The sequence below is a fragment of the Hippoglossus hippoglossus genome, chromosome 22 (genome assembly GCF_009819705.1).
Source record: "Hippoglossus hippoglossus isolate fHipHip1 chromosome 22, fHipHip1.pri, whole genome shotgun sequence".
Taxonomy (NCBI): Eukaryota; Metazoa; Chordata; class Actinopteri; order Pleuronectiformes; family Pleuronectidae; genus Hippoglossus; species Hippoglossus hippoglossus.
The window spans coordinates 11,088,120-11,106,178 of NC_047172.1; the positions used below are offsets into that span (position 1 = coordinate 11,088,120).

General features: G+C 39.4%; 1 protein-coding gene across 1 annotated transcript; it reads left to right on the forward strand.

The window, feature by feature from the left end:
• The first annotated feature begins 582 nt into the window (after positions 1 to 582).
• On the forward strand, positions 583 to 14,917 carry LOC117756433 (gamma-aminobutyric acid receptor subunit rho-1). Its single transcript, XM_034576946.1, has 10 exons — positions 583 to 2,098; positions 7,499 to 7,549; positions 7,646 to 7,752; positions 8,890 to 8,957; positions 9,299 to 9,522; positions 10,338 to 10,420; positions 10,954 to 11,094; positions 11,540 to 11,692; positions 12,966 to 13,162; positions 14,615 to 14,917. Exons 1-10 carry the CDS (start codon positions 1,992 to 1,994, stop codon positions 14,915 to 14,917), a joined length of 1,434 nt encoding a protein of 477 aa, XP_034432837.1. The 5' UTR covers positions 583 to 1,991.
• Positions 14,918 to 18,059: the final 3,142 nt, after the last annotated feature.

Here is an 18,059-nt window from a genome sequence, read left to right on the forward strand (position 1 = left end):
TGGTGCTAATTCATAAGCAGAAATAGTTTCCTACTCCAAGCAAAAATAAATCATGATCTCAACTTAAGAGCTTGTTTTTGCTGCCAACCAGTGGTGACAACATGCCACTCTCTGTGATGTCACATGATAGCACAGTGACTGTGACTTCACCTGTTTAACACATTTATACCTTTCGTCCCATAGTGGGCAGTGCGGCTATCTCTCCAAATTTTGAGGTGGTTACCCTTTAAAAATCCAGTGTCACTTAGGCTTTAATAACCAAAAGTGAATTAGAGTAAATTCATTTCAGCATTCTGAGTTAGAATTGTGTTAAAATAATAATAAATAATGATTTGCCTGTATGTTAGAAGGTGTTAATATTTTGTGATGTTGTCACCCTTTTATCAACTCTACTTTATAATGTTTTACTAAATGTTCAAACTGTTTTGTTTTAACAATTTAGCCCATGACATCTCAAGCATGGCTCTGATGTGAATCTTATTTGATATTTGAACATCATAATAGGCTAACTATAGCTCAAGTGAAATATCTATAATTTGTATATTGTATTTATAATAAGAAACACGACATGGACCTGTTTGTTTGTTGCCTGTGTTGGTTTGTGCAGTTAATAGCTGGTGCATTTGCTTACTCAGCAGGATCCTGCAAAGAAGGATCAACAAATCTCCAAAACACAAACAATGCCGAACATTACTTACACCAATTTTCAGATTGACGTCTATGGATCTAACCCAAATTCATGATCTTATAATCCAACTGTTCAGCTTGCTTAAAAAAAAAATAGAAGAGGGGCAGGGGACATGTGGCTTAGATGAGGATGACGTCAGTGCTGAGATGTTTGTTTTTTTGATTGGCTTATTCGGATGGACAGCGCACGTTGACAGACAAATAGTGGAGCAGATTGACGTGTGCTGCTTAATTAAAAGACATCCGGTGTCTGTCCTCCTTGATTTTTTTAAAAGTAGGTTGATAAGTATGTGAGGATCAAACTCTTGGAAGCTGTTTGTTTGGACTTAATCATGTGGTGTTTTACTTTGTATCCATTATCTGAAAAATCTAATGAAACCACGATTGAGAAGAAACCCATTTGGTGTAATGTCGTAATGTTTACACAGACAATCAATATAATATGATATGAATTAATAATATATAGCTCATTTTCTCTGGATGAGTTTTAGATCTGCTGGTTTGTTGTTTGAAAACTCTCTCGGCCTTATTTGTGCTCAATGTGTCGACACATCAACCTGAGAAATCCTTTTTGGAGCATCCAAAAATATTCTCAAATCTGTCTCCCCGGGGGAAACGCTGTGAAAAACACCACAGCAGGAAGAGAGGAAATAACTCTGCTAGTCCAGGCTTTCATCAAAACTTCTGAAACTCAAATCCTGCAAACAAAAACAAGCAGAAATGCAGCTTTGTCTCTTTTTTTTGTTGTGCTGAGCATCAAAACAACATTTTAAATGCCAGACGTGAGACTGCAGCATCAGAAGGAGCAGAGAAGCCTTTCACATCAGACACAGAGCCTCCTCTCAGCCTGTGGGAGTGTGTATCTCTAAACCGTTGACCTTACAAATGAGCATGCTGCATCATTGTGAGAATTGGTGTTTCTGGGCGGTGCAAAGTGGAGTAGAGCACAGCAGAGTGCAGGATATCTGAGCACAGCAGCACACAGAGAGGCAGACACATCCGCCGCTGGAGGGATCAAATCTGTACCATCTGACGCTCAAGGATTTATCGGTTTAGTCAAAATTGCTTTTCCCACTGTGGAGATTAAGCACCGTAGAATGTTTTCCACTCAGGCCGTAGAATAGCCCAGTGTAGCTGCTGCTGCTGCTGCTGCTGCTGCTGCTGCTGCTGCTGTGTCCTCTCCCCTCTCTCATCAGCTCCGGCGCTGGGGAAGGGAATGTCTCAGGAAGGTGGAGAGCTCCAAACCCCGGAGGGGAGTCAATTCTGAGTGACAGGAGAGGTGCGTCCTCTGGGGAATGTGAACCATGCAGGTGGATGCTGCTGTTGTGCTCTTCTGTGTGTGGATCGTGGGCGCCGCTGGGAGGGTGGCCCAGTCAAGAGGTCACAAGCTGGAGACCTACAAACAGAGCAGGTAATGTCAGAGAAGACACAGACGGATGAAAGGCAAACGCATGGATGTTTTCATTCTCTCGACAGGATGTGTGACAGTTTTTAATGAAGCTTTTACTGCAAAAAATCTGCTCTTTTCCCTTGTCCCTTTTATATTTTCTTATAGATGTATTTTTCATGTTTACACAATGTTGTGCTGTGTTTCCTGTGTCACCTGTGTTGCTCCCTCCCTCCTGAAAACTGACTTATTCAGACAGCAGATTGAAGAGCAGAGAGAGAGAGAGAGAGAGAGAGAGAGAGAGAGAGGGAGACCTAAATCCCCACATCTATTTATGTACTACTGGTGAATACCGTGTTCTTTTGCCCCACAACCACTGCAGGGCCAGTTAATGACTGTTTCCCCCAAAGGCAGCAGTTGTAGTCAATGTCGTTTTTTATGTGATTATTTAGGCTAATTGCTGCCTCGTTAATGGGACCATTGGATTAGATGTTTTAGTCGCAACTGAACGAGAACTGGAAATCGTTAAAGCGTCCTCAGGTCCTCTAGGTTGAACTGGCTTGAACGTTAGAGGTGATTTAAATAGAACAGGCTGTATTTGTGTTGTATATTAGAATGTTAAAAGTTTTAGGTGATTGCTGTTAATTGCAAGGAGCAGTGAATAGAGAGGGAACATGATGAACAGTGCAGGTGGTGAGAGAAACGTGACATTTACACTGTAAAACAAGATTTTAGCCTTGCAGTCATTTTTGACCCACATTCAACCTGATAATCAGAAATGCTGACATTTTTAATGATTTGATTCATTTTTGGCAAATATTGAAGTACAAACTACTTCGTTAGATTTCCTTTTAATGTGGAAATTGTGGGATCACATAAATACATTTGTCAAATTGCAATTCTTCATTCTTCAGTACACAGCAAAACCGTCAAATTCATTATTCTGAATCATCGTAATGGGCCCATTGGTGTGTGGTCGGGCTGCAATTAATGATTCTTTTTTTTGTTTAGACAATGTTAACAAAAAAAGATGAAGTTTAAGTCTTTAAATGCCTTGTTTTGTCTGATCAGCAGTTTGATGTTCAGCAAAAAGCTCCACAAAATATTCTAATTGATTAACTTAATATTTGTATCACTTTTATGTTGTTTGACTAATTGATAAATCGATTTATTGGCTATAATAACAGTTTTAGTTTTATCACAGCTGTTTAGTGCAGTATGTGGAAGTGCAGCCTGACTAACAAGTCGACACCTCTGTACTAGAAAACAAGCAAATTACCATCTAAGTGTTTAGACCACACATTAAAGCATAAAAACAATAAGTGTGATTTATTTATCTACTTTGTGTAGACGATTGTGGCATCACTTAAATATATGATGTCATCAATTTAAAATGAACATTAACATACAAAGCAACATTTTTAGAATTAATAAAATGTTTGGAGTGTAATAATAACAATTGACCAATAATTCCAACATAAATGTGGCACCACCAGATATTACTCTTATCATTTGCAATATCAGATCTGAAATAACACACTAGCACAGCAACTAATATTCAATTTTATTATCACTGTTGATTAATTCACTAAACATTGGGTTTGTTAAAGGTGCAGTGTGTAGAATTTAGAGACGTCTACTGGTGAAGTTGCATGTTGCAGCTGAATACCCCTGAATCACCTCACCCTCCCCTTTCAAACATGACAGAGAACCTGTGGTAGACTTCAGTTGTCATAAAAACTCAAACAATGTTTAGTTTGTCCAGTCTGGGCTACTGTAAAAAACATGGCGGCCTCCGTAGAGAGGACCCGCTCCTGATGTAAATATAAAGTATTTAAATATAAAGGACCCATTCAAGGTTAAAGAAAACAGCAATTTGTACAATTTAGGTGAAACACACTTGTGAAAACATCACTGGGATTATTTTATATTCAATTTCTGCCAATACTGTAGATCCCTTTCACCTAAATCTTACACACTGGACCTTTAAATGTCACATGACACCATCCTATCACTCTAGTTGTTTATTTCAAATTGGATGTTTTATCCAACCAACAATCAAAAACCACAAACTAGAATGACACTCAGAGAGTGCACACCGCCACCACATGTAAAATCTTTTTTGGATCTGCACCAAATTTCACAAATTCATTACATGCCAGATTTTTTCATCAAGATGCATTAATAATTCATAACTTAACTAAAAAGCTAACTAAAATTAACAAAATGTTGAAAAACGCCCTATATCGCAATGTTTAAGAAAATTACACCAAAATTGAATGGGTTCTTTCCTGACTTATACCACATCCTTTCACCAAGTTTCCGGATAATCCGTTTTTGCATTATCTTGCTAACTAACAGACAAAGAAACACAGATTAAAACATGACGTCCTTGGTGGAGGTAAATATTTAGTCTACACACATTTGAACGGCTGGAACTTGGGAATGTTTGGTATTTTTGTTTGAAAATGGCTTAGAATTATTCACAGTAGTTGCATATTCATTATGGCTATTGACTAATCAACAGATTGTCTTTCATCCCCAATGTCCAATGTCAGTGTAAAATGTTAAGATGGCTCTGAATAGAATGAATCCAGATTTACAGCATCTGACACGTGAAAAAATATACGTTTTCTATAAATGAAAATAGATCTTCAGCATTTGAAGCACAACAGAAGCACTATTTACTTGTAGTTTGGCTGCCGAATGCAGCCCCCTAGTGAGAAACCGCCTTTGCCTTAATCTCTGCTGAAGATGATAAGATTTTCTCAAGCAGGCAAAGTACAGCTCTGTACGCCTCATAATACCATCAGTGTTGAATGATTTGCATCGACTTAATATATTCAACAAACCCTGTCAAATTATAATACCCCTGCCTTTAGATACAGTATCACTTTTCATGCTATAAGTGCTGTTATTTATAGATCAGCAGCGGCATCGCACACAGCGGCCTGATTCTCATCCGTTTGAGTTGAATACATGTGTTTGACAGACAAATACCTGTAGCTGCTCGTGTGCACCGCGGCAAACTGTCAGGATGCATGACAGGGTGAGTCTGTCCTCGCTGAGGGGACGTGTGTGAAACAGTGTGGGATTAAAGCTGCCTTTTTAAATCGAAACAATCCATGAAATTACAGTCATCTGGAGTGATCATCTCAGCCCTAAGGTGATTAAGATGATCATTAAGTACAAGAGGAGCACAATCATAATCGTCTGTGGAAAATCTGCAAAAGACGGTTCAGCGCAAGTGCTTCAAAGCCGTAATTTGTAAATGCCAGCGTGTTCTCAAATCTATTCTTCCCCCCTCCTAAACTCGTTAAAAGTCAGCTCACATCCGTCTCCTCTTTGCTGACACACACAGTCTGTGAATACAAATCAAGTGTGAATCTCTGATTCCCCTTCTAGCAGGAGGGTGAAAAAAAAGAAGAAATCTCATGTACTCATGTTGAAGTGAAACTCGTCTCCCGCCTGCCTCCCATCGCTCCTCTCCTCCTCCCACTCCTCGCCTGGAGTGTGAAATCGCAAAAGCTGCTGGATGTTGCCATGCGTGGGTTGTGGGAGTTTTCACTATGTTGCGTAAAAAAAATTCACTCACCGCCTTGAGGAGGAAGAGCGGAGCGCGGGATTTGTGTCGGACAGCAGAGTCCCACACAAGAAAAACATCTGAGGAAAACCCCCTCATGAGGTTTTAGAGATAATTTGGGGAGTTGTCGCCGGGTGATTCTTTGGACAGAAAAATATGACATTTAAAAAAAGCTGTGAATGTCTCACATTTGCATTTTTCATACTTGCAACTATCTAAAGCTTACTAGCGGAGAATTTTAATAAAATCACTGCCGTACGAAGCCAAAATAGCCCGCTAGCTACGTATGTAGTTAAACATGACATTTATTTTACAGTATCTTCTTTATTTAAAAGAAAACAGCATGCTAAATGTACGATTACACCAACTTAGCTAAATTTAACCAACCACGTAGCTGAAGCAAGGCAGCCAAGCCAAGCTAACTTTGACTCAAGCTAAATTCATCTAAAAGTAATTTCCTGTAGTTGAAATACATACATTTTGATTGACTAACTTCTTTGTAATTTAGTTAGTAGTTAGAATAATAATAATGGAAAATACTTATGTATTACCGAATATACATTTGAACAGTAACCACCATCAGCCCTTGACTCAAGCGGAATCTGAAGTTACTTTTAAATTACATCTTTTAATTAACTTTATCCTAAATTGTTTCATTTTCAATATAAAGTACTTACTAAAGTTTGACAATACTGTGTTTTTTTAAAAAGGTCTAAGTCAATCATTTTTGTGGTTGCCTTAAAAATGAAGACATTCCACCCAATCCACTTATTGGGCCCGTAAACTTTAAACCCCTCTTTTCTTTATTTTTGTAGCATCCGTTAGGCCAGAACGAGCTCTGTGGTAAAGTGGCCCGTTCACCCTGATGCAGCCCGTGCAGCGACGCTTGCATGCAGGTCTGCCGCTGCAGAAACACGCGTCAGGCCACAAAGAGCAGAGCAGAGTGCAGCCCGCCAGTCTGCTGCATGGCGTCGTCAGGCAGAGAGGGGGTTAGAGAGGCATTTCTGTCAAGAGGATTAGGAACCAGCTGCTGGATGCTGGACGTCAGACGACCAGCATCCTGCTCATCACTGCAGTGCAGCCACAGCTCCCACAGAAACCTGCTTCTGTTTCATTTTGCTCTTGTTGTGGGTTTTTTTTTCTTTCTGTTTTTGTACAAGCCCTTCATCTCTCCCTCTTTGTCACTTCCTCTGTGGTATTTCCTTAATGCATGTCCATGGTTGTCACAGGGATTTGGTCCCTGTCTGTCACAGCATGCTCTACTCTATTAATCCATTTTAGGGTTTTTGGAATCTATCTTTTTTTCCTCCCTCTCTCTCTCTTTCTCTCTTCCTTCTCTCTCTTTTGCTGTGTGTGTCTCTCTCTCTCCGCTCGTGGCTTGAAAATAGTCCCTAAAAGACAAGTATGCAGAGTCACGCCTCTTGAAAAATCGCACCAGAGAGGAACTGGCTGAATCCAAATTGGATGTGATGAGGAAATGCTCTTTTGGCCGTGGATAAATGTGTGTGATGTAACCAAAAGTTTGCAATCCCCGGAAGAGAGGAGCAACAAAACGAGACAAAAAGAGGCAGAATTATCGTTGCTACTCTGAGCTATAGAGTGACGTGTGCATCATCATTTCATTCAAAGGCCGATTATTACAGCTCCACTCAAAATATATTGTGTCATATGTCACATGAATCAAAAAAGTTGTAGTTTTTAAATCTTAATTCTAAATTTAAAACTTCGTGGTAAAACTGAAGAAAACGATCAATCTCTGCTTTTGTTGTGCTGTTGCCATATGTGACACATGTTCCTATTTATTTATCTATTCATTTATTATTTCTGCTCTTAATTAAAAGGTCGCGGAGAGAGACCAGAATGGAGGGGGGTGGAGGTCAGAAACCTGGAAGGTGTGTCGTTATATGTGTAATCCATTTCCTAATTGACTTTTAAAACCATGCATTACACGGAGGTTTACCCTGACCTCATGTTTTGTTGTCTCACAGCCCGATTTACAAGCGAAGTCCAGACATGACAAAGAATCTGATGACTAAATCGGAGCAGCTCCTGAGAATAGACGACCACGATTTCACCATGAGACCGGCATTCGGAGGTGAGCGAAGAAATCGTTTTCTGTCATCAACGAAGCTGCAACACAGACAAACACTGGCATTAGAGGCTGTGTGGTCAATCATCAAGTGGGATAAGATCTGTGCCGTCATTGGTTTGGGCCAAACTGTCCTATAAGCATTAAGCTCCTGGAGGCCTTAATGACACATTCCATCCAGGCTGTGCTGGAGTTTTCAATTGCAGCTCAATTCTTTACATCACAAGAGTGTTAACACACGTCTTTTGCATCGCTGTATACTGGAGGGATTTGATGTCAGCTTTTGGAACAGCAGGATTACGGAGCGATAAAGACACACAGGCTCTTCATTTTACTGGAACATCGTACTGGAATATATATATTCATAATCTTTTAGCTCCGTTTATCTTTTGATTTGTCTTTTGTGGCGAATAACCACACACGTAAGAACTGTATATGTATTTTTTTAAATCTGAGAGTTTGGGCTTTCCTGCAGTGGAGAGAGAGATGTGCTGTTTTTATCAGGACACGTCTGCTTTTAATCACGCGACATTCTGCTGCTGAAAGCACACGAGTGTGTTTGCTGTGTCTAGTTTCAAACACCATGCGTCTCAGCTGGAAGTGGAAAAGAGAGCTGGATTGCCTCCAGCGCTGCATCAACTTTCATCCATTATCATGACCTAATTGTATTTGTGTACTATTGGGGGATGATGATGCAGAGTAAAAGGGCTGAAATAGGTCAAAAGTAGAATCACAGCCAGAGCGGCGCAGTCTGTTGTTATATATTTGTGTGATACATTGTTGTTTTTTTGGAAGCGTGATTTACAAAAGCAAAAGGTCGATTCAGTTTCTCTAACCGACATGTTGTGGGAACTGTTGGGTTTCTCTATTCGTTTTAAGGTCCTGACCTTATTATGTTATGATATGGCGCTTAAAATTGAACTGATTGAATACCTTTTATTTAAGTTCATTCATTTTTGCCATGGATTTTTGTAAAGCATGTTCTAACCTTGTTTAGATATATATACAATTAAAGTTATCATGTTATTATTATTTTACCCACTGTTTCCTTCATAATGAAGCAGACTTTTTTTTTTAAACAACTTCAATGAATAAAAGAAACATTTCTGTACTTACACTGATGTGATGTGACCTTTTTATTAGGTCCTCCGATTCCTGTTGGAGTCGATGTTCAGGTTGAAAGTCTGGACACCATCTCTGAAGTGGATATGGTGAGTATGAGGCCTGACGGTTGGAAACACAGTAACTACCTAACTCTATATAAAACTAGCACCAACAACAGGAAAACACTTCTTATGACTGATGCATCAGTATTAACAATCTATAATGTCACATATAATAAAACTGTCAGTGACAGAGAACATTTTACTGCACAACCACAACTTTAACTTTGATATTTTGTGTAATTAGCAGATAGTACTTTTCGTACTTTTACCAAAGTAATATTTTGAGTGGAGGACTTGCTTATAATGGAGTATTTTTACATTTTACTTTATAAAGATCATTTCCTCCACTACTGTTCAACACTCCAGTGTTTTTCACCTTCCTGCAGGACTTCACTATGACACTGTACCTGCGTCACTACTGGAAGGACGAGCGGCTGGCGTTCCAGAGCACCAACAACCAGAGCATGACCTTTGACAGTCGCCTGGTGAAGAAGATTTGGGTTCCTGACATGTTCTTCGTCCACTCCAAGCGCTCTTTCATCCATGACACCACCACTGATAATGTCATGCTGAGGGTGTATCCTGATGGCAACGTCCTCTACAGTCTCAGGTAAAACACACTGACTGGGATGTGCCTGTCCGATCATCCGTAGAGTTGTTTCTGCAAAGCAGTGTATATATTTGAAAAAAAGAGATATAACACAGTCATTAAAAAATGTTCTCTACTATAAAAATAATGGAAAACATCATCAATATAAATCATTTTCCAACAGAATAAATTGAATACTTTCACTGTGTGAAAGGAAGAAACAAAAACATGCCACATGAAAAGAACATCAGAAGACCTAGAGGTCACCATTGATTTACTGTAATGAATCTCACCACAGGCGAAAGGTCCAACATTTGATAATTGTAATCAGTGTAGCATACGAATGTGACATCACTAATCAGAGGAGAACACCATTATACTGTGAGTCTGGTATGCACCAGTTCACCTTAGGGCATCTTTAACCTTTATTTAATCAGGAAAACACTTCATATTCACAAACACAGAATGGCATTAGATCGTTTGATTTGAAAATAAATGTGATAACAAGAGAGTATAACATATAGACGATAAAAAATGAAAAAACACGGCAGGCAGTTGATACAGGAAGGAAACTGAAAACACAGGAAGAAGATCAGAGAAGAAGAGTCACATTAACAGACATATTATATATATAAAGAAATCAAATGAAGCAGTACAGACTAGAACTACAACTGAATTTTTTACAAATATCGGTATCAGCACTCAAAAATCCACATCGTAGCCTCTATTACTTCTAATTGTTTTGGTTGATGTTTACATTAATTTGTGAATTTAGCCTAAATTGCTGTTGATTCAAAGTTGAATTCTTCTTTGTGTCTCTGCTGTTTCTCCTGCAGAGTCACTGTCACCGCCATGTGCAACATGGACCTGAGCCGCTTCCCACTGGACACCCAGACCTGCTCGCTGGAGATCGAGAGCTGTGAGTGCATATTATCAAACATACGGACAAATATATGACCCAGACACTTCTAGAGCAACATATGCATTTTGATAACCAGTTCCCAGATTACCTTAAAATGTTGTGTGATATTTATGGTTCTCAGGTTAATGAATGGTAAAATAGTTGCAAAAATGATTCTTTGTGCATTTTTCATAAAACCTTTTTCGTTCACACAACCAGATGTCTTATAAAATGTCTGACACGTTATACCATGAATGATTTTGAGCTGGTTCTGGCTTTAAACAGAATAGATATCTTTAACTCTAATGACCCTTTCCCCTTGTACAAACCCCACAGCGTCCCTACTGCTGAGCCACTAACAGTCGCAAAATCATAGCGTGCTGTGAATATATTTCAGTCTCCAGGGTCTGCTGGTGGTGCTTTACACTGGTAGTCTTGTCATGTTTTATCATTTTGTCACACATTTTGTTCGCATCCAGCATTGTCCATAATAAATCTGCCCTGATTTGGTTCATTACGCATGTACTCACTTCTGCATATTATCCCACCAGATGCCTACACAGACGATGACCTGATGCTGTACTGGAAGAAAGGAAACGAATCCCTCAACACTGACGACAGAATCTCTCTGTCCCAGTTCCTCATCCAGAAATTTCACACCACCACCAAGCTGGCTTTCTACAGCAGCACAGGTACTGCAATCCACCACATCCCCTCTTCCAGTACATCCAGTAAACTAAACTGATTATGCAAATGGGTCAAATGTGCAGATGCAAGTTAAACAGTTCACATTGAATTTGACTTACAATTTAAACTTCTTCAACTGAAGGACCAAGTTTTCCTTATTTAATATCGATGTCTCTTGAATGTCGCACAGGGAAGAATGCACTAATATTTAATCCTTACTGTGAAACCAACTGAATCAAATGTCTGCCAACCATTTAACATGCTGCTGAAAACCCTCTGTAAAAGTCCTGCAGCCTGTAATGTCACCTAGACGCTCACAAGAACAACCTTAAGCATTAAATAGGATTTTATTTCCTATCTTTCTCCGCCAGAGTAGCCGGGGAACCTCTAAGTGTCTGTACCGTGCAGCAGCAGCTAACATGTGACAATGATATTATTTTCTTCCTATAGGCTGGTACAATCGTTTGTACATCCACTTCACCCTGCGGCGACACATCTTCTTCTTCCTGCTGCAAACCTACTTCCCTGCCACTCTGATGGTCATGCTGTCCTGGGTGTCCTTCTGGATCGATCGCAGGGCTGTGCCCGCCAGGGTGCCACTAGGTACGATAGGTTCCACACGTGTGGCCGTCGCAAAGAAACGTCACACCACTAAAGGTTGATTTAATTTGTATAGGTCCATGAAAATGTGAGAAACTTATTTTGTGATTTCCCATCACAAGTTATTTCTTTTAAACAATTTTATAAAACTGAAGAGGTCAACTCTCCCTCTAGCTTTTAGTTTATGGGTCATGAGTGACAAGATAAGATCAGATAAAATAATCCCACTATGGGAAAATTTGCTGTGTTACAGCAGCAAAGCAGATAGTAAAAATAAGTTAAGTATTCAATTAGTGGACATGCTCAAAAGGAAATGTAAAAAATAACATATATGGTGTTAACAGGAATAAGCATAATTATCAAATGAAAGCATTGGAATGTATACCCTGCCTGGACACTGTGTATATCAGGCAATGCTAATTTATTAATAATCGTAATAATGTCATTTCACAATGACAATGATGTCAATTGGGGAATCATTTTCAGTGAATGAATATAGGCCTCAGATTGTCTCTGTAGCTCGTAAAATTTACGAGCTACAGAGACAATAAGTTTGCTAATGTTATCATCTTTCTTATTAAATAATGGCAGCAGGCTGACACTTGCTAAATTGCACCAAAGACTAATTACAGCAGAGGCTGATGTGAATGTCATTCAGTTGTAAACGTATTTAGTCATTGTGGCAAAAGACGATGCCACCGGGGTCTCACCACAACAGCCAGAGACAAACCATTTGCTTTTCAGCATTCTTTATTAAACAAAGATAAACTCACAAATCTCTTAACTTAAAGTGGCCAGCACTTTCTGCTGGCCTCCAGCTCTGCAGCTCAGCCCTGTCTCTCAGGAAGTCTGTCTCCCGGGTGGCAGCTCAGTTGTAGCCTATTGAATCCAGGGAGAGTTGATTGGCCGACTCGTCTCAGCCGAGCCAATCATCTCTCCCCTGTCCACATGGAGGTTCTCTCCGTGCCATCTCCACAGTCATAAACCAAACTACTGGACAGTGGACACATTTAATATTTTGTCTTTATAACGGCATTATCGGAAATTTAGAATCACTATGTACAATCGCCACAAAATTTATGGCATCTGGAAAAAGAAATATTTAGCAGAAATGCTGCTTCTCTAACTTCCCCACAGTGATCAATAAAATATGAGAATAAAACACATACTAAATTTTACAAATGACTGGGCTCTTCTGCGCATCCCTCTCTGTGTTATTTAGCAGCCTGATGGTGAAGATCAAATCTCTGCTGTTTGTTCGTCTGCTCCCCTCCAGGCATCACCACTGTCCTGACCATGTCCACCATCATCACCGGGGTCAACGCCTCCATGCCGCGGGTCTCCTACATCAAAGCAGTGGACATTTACCTCTGGGTCAGTTTTGTCTTTGTCTTCCTGTCGGTGATAGAGTACGCGGCGGTCAACTACCTCTCCACCGTGCAGGAGAGGAAAGAGAGGAAGCTGAGGGAGAGAGTAAGTGAGATATTCTCTATACGGCTAATAGTTCACTCATGTAATGATTTAATGTTTCACTGTGACAAATGAGACTGGTTGCTCTTGGCTCTTTGTTGTTCCTCTTTAAACCAAACCAGTGGACTGATTTATTTGATGAAGTTTTGTTGCCAGATGCGATTATTTGCTTTTTTTTATGTAAAAGAACAAATTACTTCAGCTCTGATTAAGCTTAATTTTGGCCCAAATGTCCAATTTTAATAAGGGAACAAAACTGTGCAATGTTTAGTTTTATTCTAGTCGTGTTAACAGAAGATAAAAACATAATTCTCACCAAGTAAGGAGGTTGCATATCTGTTAGTACAAGGAGTAAAACACCTGAGTGTGTGGCCAACATATTCCCATGTCGCTTTTCAAATGTGCACGTTAAAATGAGGAAGCAAACGTTTCTTTGATGTTTTGCATGAATTATTCATGAAAAGCAGTTGTTCTAATTGTTGTAGATAAAACAGGGTCTCTGAAGGTTAAAACAAGTTAGATTTAAGACTTTAGGATCCCTCTAAGACCATAATAAGCTAAATTTAAGACCATTGTCAAGTATATAGAGAAATAAAGCAGTATTGATGTCCCTAAATTACTTACACTTCTCCGTAATTGAAGATAAGCTGAAGTAGCCAAGTAGAAAATAACCCTCAATATTCCAAGTTATCCCATATTGTGAACCTAGTACTTCATATTTTACCATATTTAAGACGTTTTAAGGCCCAAACTTCAGATAATTGAATTATAAGACCTTTCAGAAACCCTGTTAAGTCAGACGCAAATACTTTATTGGATAAATATTTAACAGGCAGCTTATATGATTTTAAAACTCTTTACAGGATGATTTGAATATCCACTTAATGTGGATCAAATTATAGTTCTATCTTCTAATAGTTGCAAATAAGAATATCTAAAAGTAAGTCAGGAGACGGAGACAAAGTAAGTACGAAACAGTCGAGTTCGTAAGTCACACAACACAAAAAGTCTGACCTGATTTTATATTAGAGTAATTTTACCCATTAGAATATTTCTAAATTGGCAGAAGCATGGATAAATTATATATGTGCATTTCCAATAAACAAATAAATATTTTCCAAATTGGCTCACTTAAATCTGCTTGAGGGGCAATGGCAAATTATTTCTGGGACTCGGGCTTGTGTACTATATGACTATTCTTCATCTGCCAAATGTTGCAGCATATGGAGCCAAATTGCCCACGTAGCCTCGGGCACATTTCCTGCACAAACATCCTTCTATTGAATGTTTCATTCCAAAGTTGTTTAAAAGCCCTGAGTTTGCAGAAACATCCGACAAATCAATGTTTTGTTTATTTGCCTTTTACAGTTTGAGTTAAAACTTTAATGAAAGTAGCGTCTATTTTTACCAGATTTAACTGTCAATGTACTTCTGGTGTCCGTTCTACCTCTCTAGCTGCCGTGTACTTGTGGCATAGGCAACCCAGACGAGATGATGATCGACCCCCAGATCACTGGCTATGGGTCCATGGATGTCAACACCACAGGGAATTATGGGATGCCGGAGAATGGCGGCCGCCAAGAGCGAATCATGGCCCAGGTGGCACTGAACGACTCGCAGATCACGGGCCAAGTGAGGCCGTCCAGGGGCTACGTGAATGTTTGGATAGACACCCACGCCATAGACAAGTACTCAAGGGTGGTCTTTCCTGGTGCGTACATCCTCTTTAACATCATCTACTGGTCCATCTACTCATAACACGGGACGCAGAAGAGGGACATGTGTAAGAGTCGTCTGTGACGGGACTCCAGGAGCTGGGCTTGTTTGTGTAAGAGCGGGAAAGACTTTGCCTCTGATGCTTTTCAGACAGAGAAACTGCTCATTAGATGAATGGAGACCACTGACAGACTGGTGACCATTGCCTTCTCGACCCAGCCACTTAAAACAGAGGTACTGACAAACTGCTCAGCCATCGACGATTGTTTGATCAATCCATCAAATCTATGTGGCTTCATGTTGTAACTTCAGTGTTGTTGATGGAAAGTTTTGATATTGTCGCTGCATGAGGCTTTACTGCACAAACACACCAACACAAACTGTGCTACTATGTGCAGAATAACTCGGCGGGGGTATGATTCTGGATGCAGTGACCAAAAATGTGAAGTGAAAATGGATTTCTGACAATTCCACCATACGGACAGATTCCTCCCTTTTTGCATACGAAGTAGACTTGACAATCAAAAGCAAACAAATCCTTTTTGAAAGGAATAGCATGACATTTTCTGGCTAAAGAGTTAGATTAAAAAATGAATACCTTTCTAATATCTGTCTGTTCAGGCCTAACTATAAAGCTACAGCCATCAACCAGCTAGCTTAGCTTAGCACAGAGACTGGAAACAGAAGGGAACAGCTAGCCTGGCTCTGTGTGAAGGTGGTCACTTCTAAAGCTCACACGCTAAGAAGTTACATCTTATCAAAATGTGCTGTTTTCCAGATGGTTATGTGCCAAACTATTTCATTGCTGAGGCCAGAAACTTCCTGGAAACTTGGTTTTCACTGGTCAGGTACATAATTCTGTTCTGTACTGTAAAACATCTAACTGTTGGATTTACGCCTCAGTTTTTGTTTGGATTGATAAATGAAATGTAACTTATTAATAAGTGAACTGTAGAGGTGCTGGTTGGCAGATTTGATCATCGACCCTCTCATCTAACTCATCGCAAGAAACCAGATAAGTGACATTTTCCAAAATGTGGAACTTTTTCTTTAAAAGCCTGATAATCCGATTATTCTTAAAGTTCAAATCTTCTGCAGCACGTTGGTATGATTCAGTCTTTGTTACATTCTCTTGTGATCTTTGTATTAATGCAAGTATTTTGATGTTGAGCTAATTACTGCATTGCATTTGTGTAATTTGACAAAGTTTATAAAAAAAGAAAACGCAACAATATTAAAGTCACAAGTGTAAAAATATATGTTTAGTAAATCCCAAAATATTGATTATTATATCAACTTTTGTTTTTTTAAATTCTCATATTTCTTTTTTTTATACAACTGAAGCTCATCTCTGTTTGGTGTCGTGAGGCTTTGAGGTTCACTGTGACCTGTTAGTTGCTAGTTTAATCATTTTTTCAGCTTAAAACAACTTTATACTTGGTTAAACACTTAAACACATCTTTTGGTGGTTCATAAGCACATGTAATGTCCAAAAAAAGAGGTATACAACTAATGAAAGATGTTATATGTGAGAAGGTGTTTAATAAATGTTTTGTTTTCTGAACATGTGATTATTTTAACAACAGAACCACAATACAGCATTTTAAACCTCCTCCACTCGCCTTGCAAACAAATCAGATGCATGGCTGAAAATACCTTTTCAAACACAAACAGAATCAGACAAACATGTGACCACAATGTTTATGTAAGTTGAAGGTTTGACTCCTCGTGTTTCGATGCCCAAAATATCCCTTTTTCCTGCTTTTTTATACTCTATATTGAAACAGTGCTGGGGGATAAGCTTTCACAGTTATTAGACATTGGACTCCTACCAGCTCCAGGGCTTCTCTTCGCTCTCTGGCACAAGTCTGATTGCTGATGAGCATTCATACCCAAATCGCTTTTAACAGCATATTCTGTAATACCATTAACTGCTCACATGTGATGTGCTATAGTAAGTCTGAGACCACCTTTGTTGTCTCTTTTCTCTCAACCGTTTTTTTCCTTCCATTTGTCCAAATAACATCCTGAAGGGCGTGGTGACAGTTCTGCCTTAGTGAACCATCGTGCTACAACAAACCTCAACAAAAGCATCGCTGCAGTGGAGAGACATGAGAAATGATTCAAACATCAAAAAGATGTCCGTAACCTGATTTTCCACCACATCCGTGACCACTGAATGTGTGCTGCTGAAAACATGCCCAGAAATCTGAACCACTCCAAGTAAAATATCCAGAAATGAGACTAAGAGTCTGCAGCCTGTTGGCACAGTGTATCTGTGAAGGTTCTCAGTCAACCAGGTCATGGTGTCCTCAGGAGTCGTACATGTGTGCACAGGCAACTGGAAAACCGAAACACAAGGGGGAGCCGATATACACACATACATCTCCTGAACTTAACAACAGTGGTGCTTTTGACTAAATGCTCACTGAACTTAGTCTGTTAGCATCCTAACATCTGCTTATTAGCATTAATGTGATCAGTTTTAAAGTCATAAAATACTAAACAAATTCTGCTGGTAACCAATTAGTCACTTTTCATCCTTTGGGGAACAAGTGTTGGAACCAAATTTCATGTTAAATATATACAACAGTTGAAATGTCACTAAAAAGCACATAGCTTACGTCAAACTCACAGTGGTGCTACGAAGAGTAAGTAGAATAGAAGTATTCCTCTGGTGATCACGATATCCAGGGGTGCAATTCCCTGGAGCCCTTTGCAATGGTTGATTGCATTAGTCCAGAGCAACAATAAGGGCCCCCTATGTCCCGTTGGCCCGGGGCCCCCAATATTCTAGCCATACTCGTTTTTTTACATTTGAAGAAGTGCTCACCAGCTACTTCAATCGTATTGGATTTGGCTGCAACACTGTTTACCCCTGAAACTCCAAAAGTGTTTTGTGGACTTAAAAACTTCACTCACCCCTCCATCGGCAAAGTGAGTAGATAATGAGTGAATTAAAATGTTTGGGTGAACTATACCTTTAATACATGCAGTGGTTGACAATCCACCTATGTATAAATTTGTGCCTTTACAAAATGACCTAAAATGGCAGCAAGGATGGTGGATTTATATTTTTTTCCCATTAATCATAGCTTCACCTTATCTTTTTAAATCATGACTATTTATTACAATGTTAATCTGTAAAACGTAATTATTCCACTCTCTCCCTCCATGAAGGTGG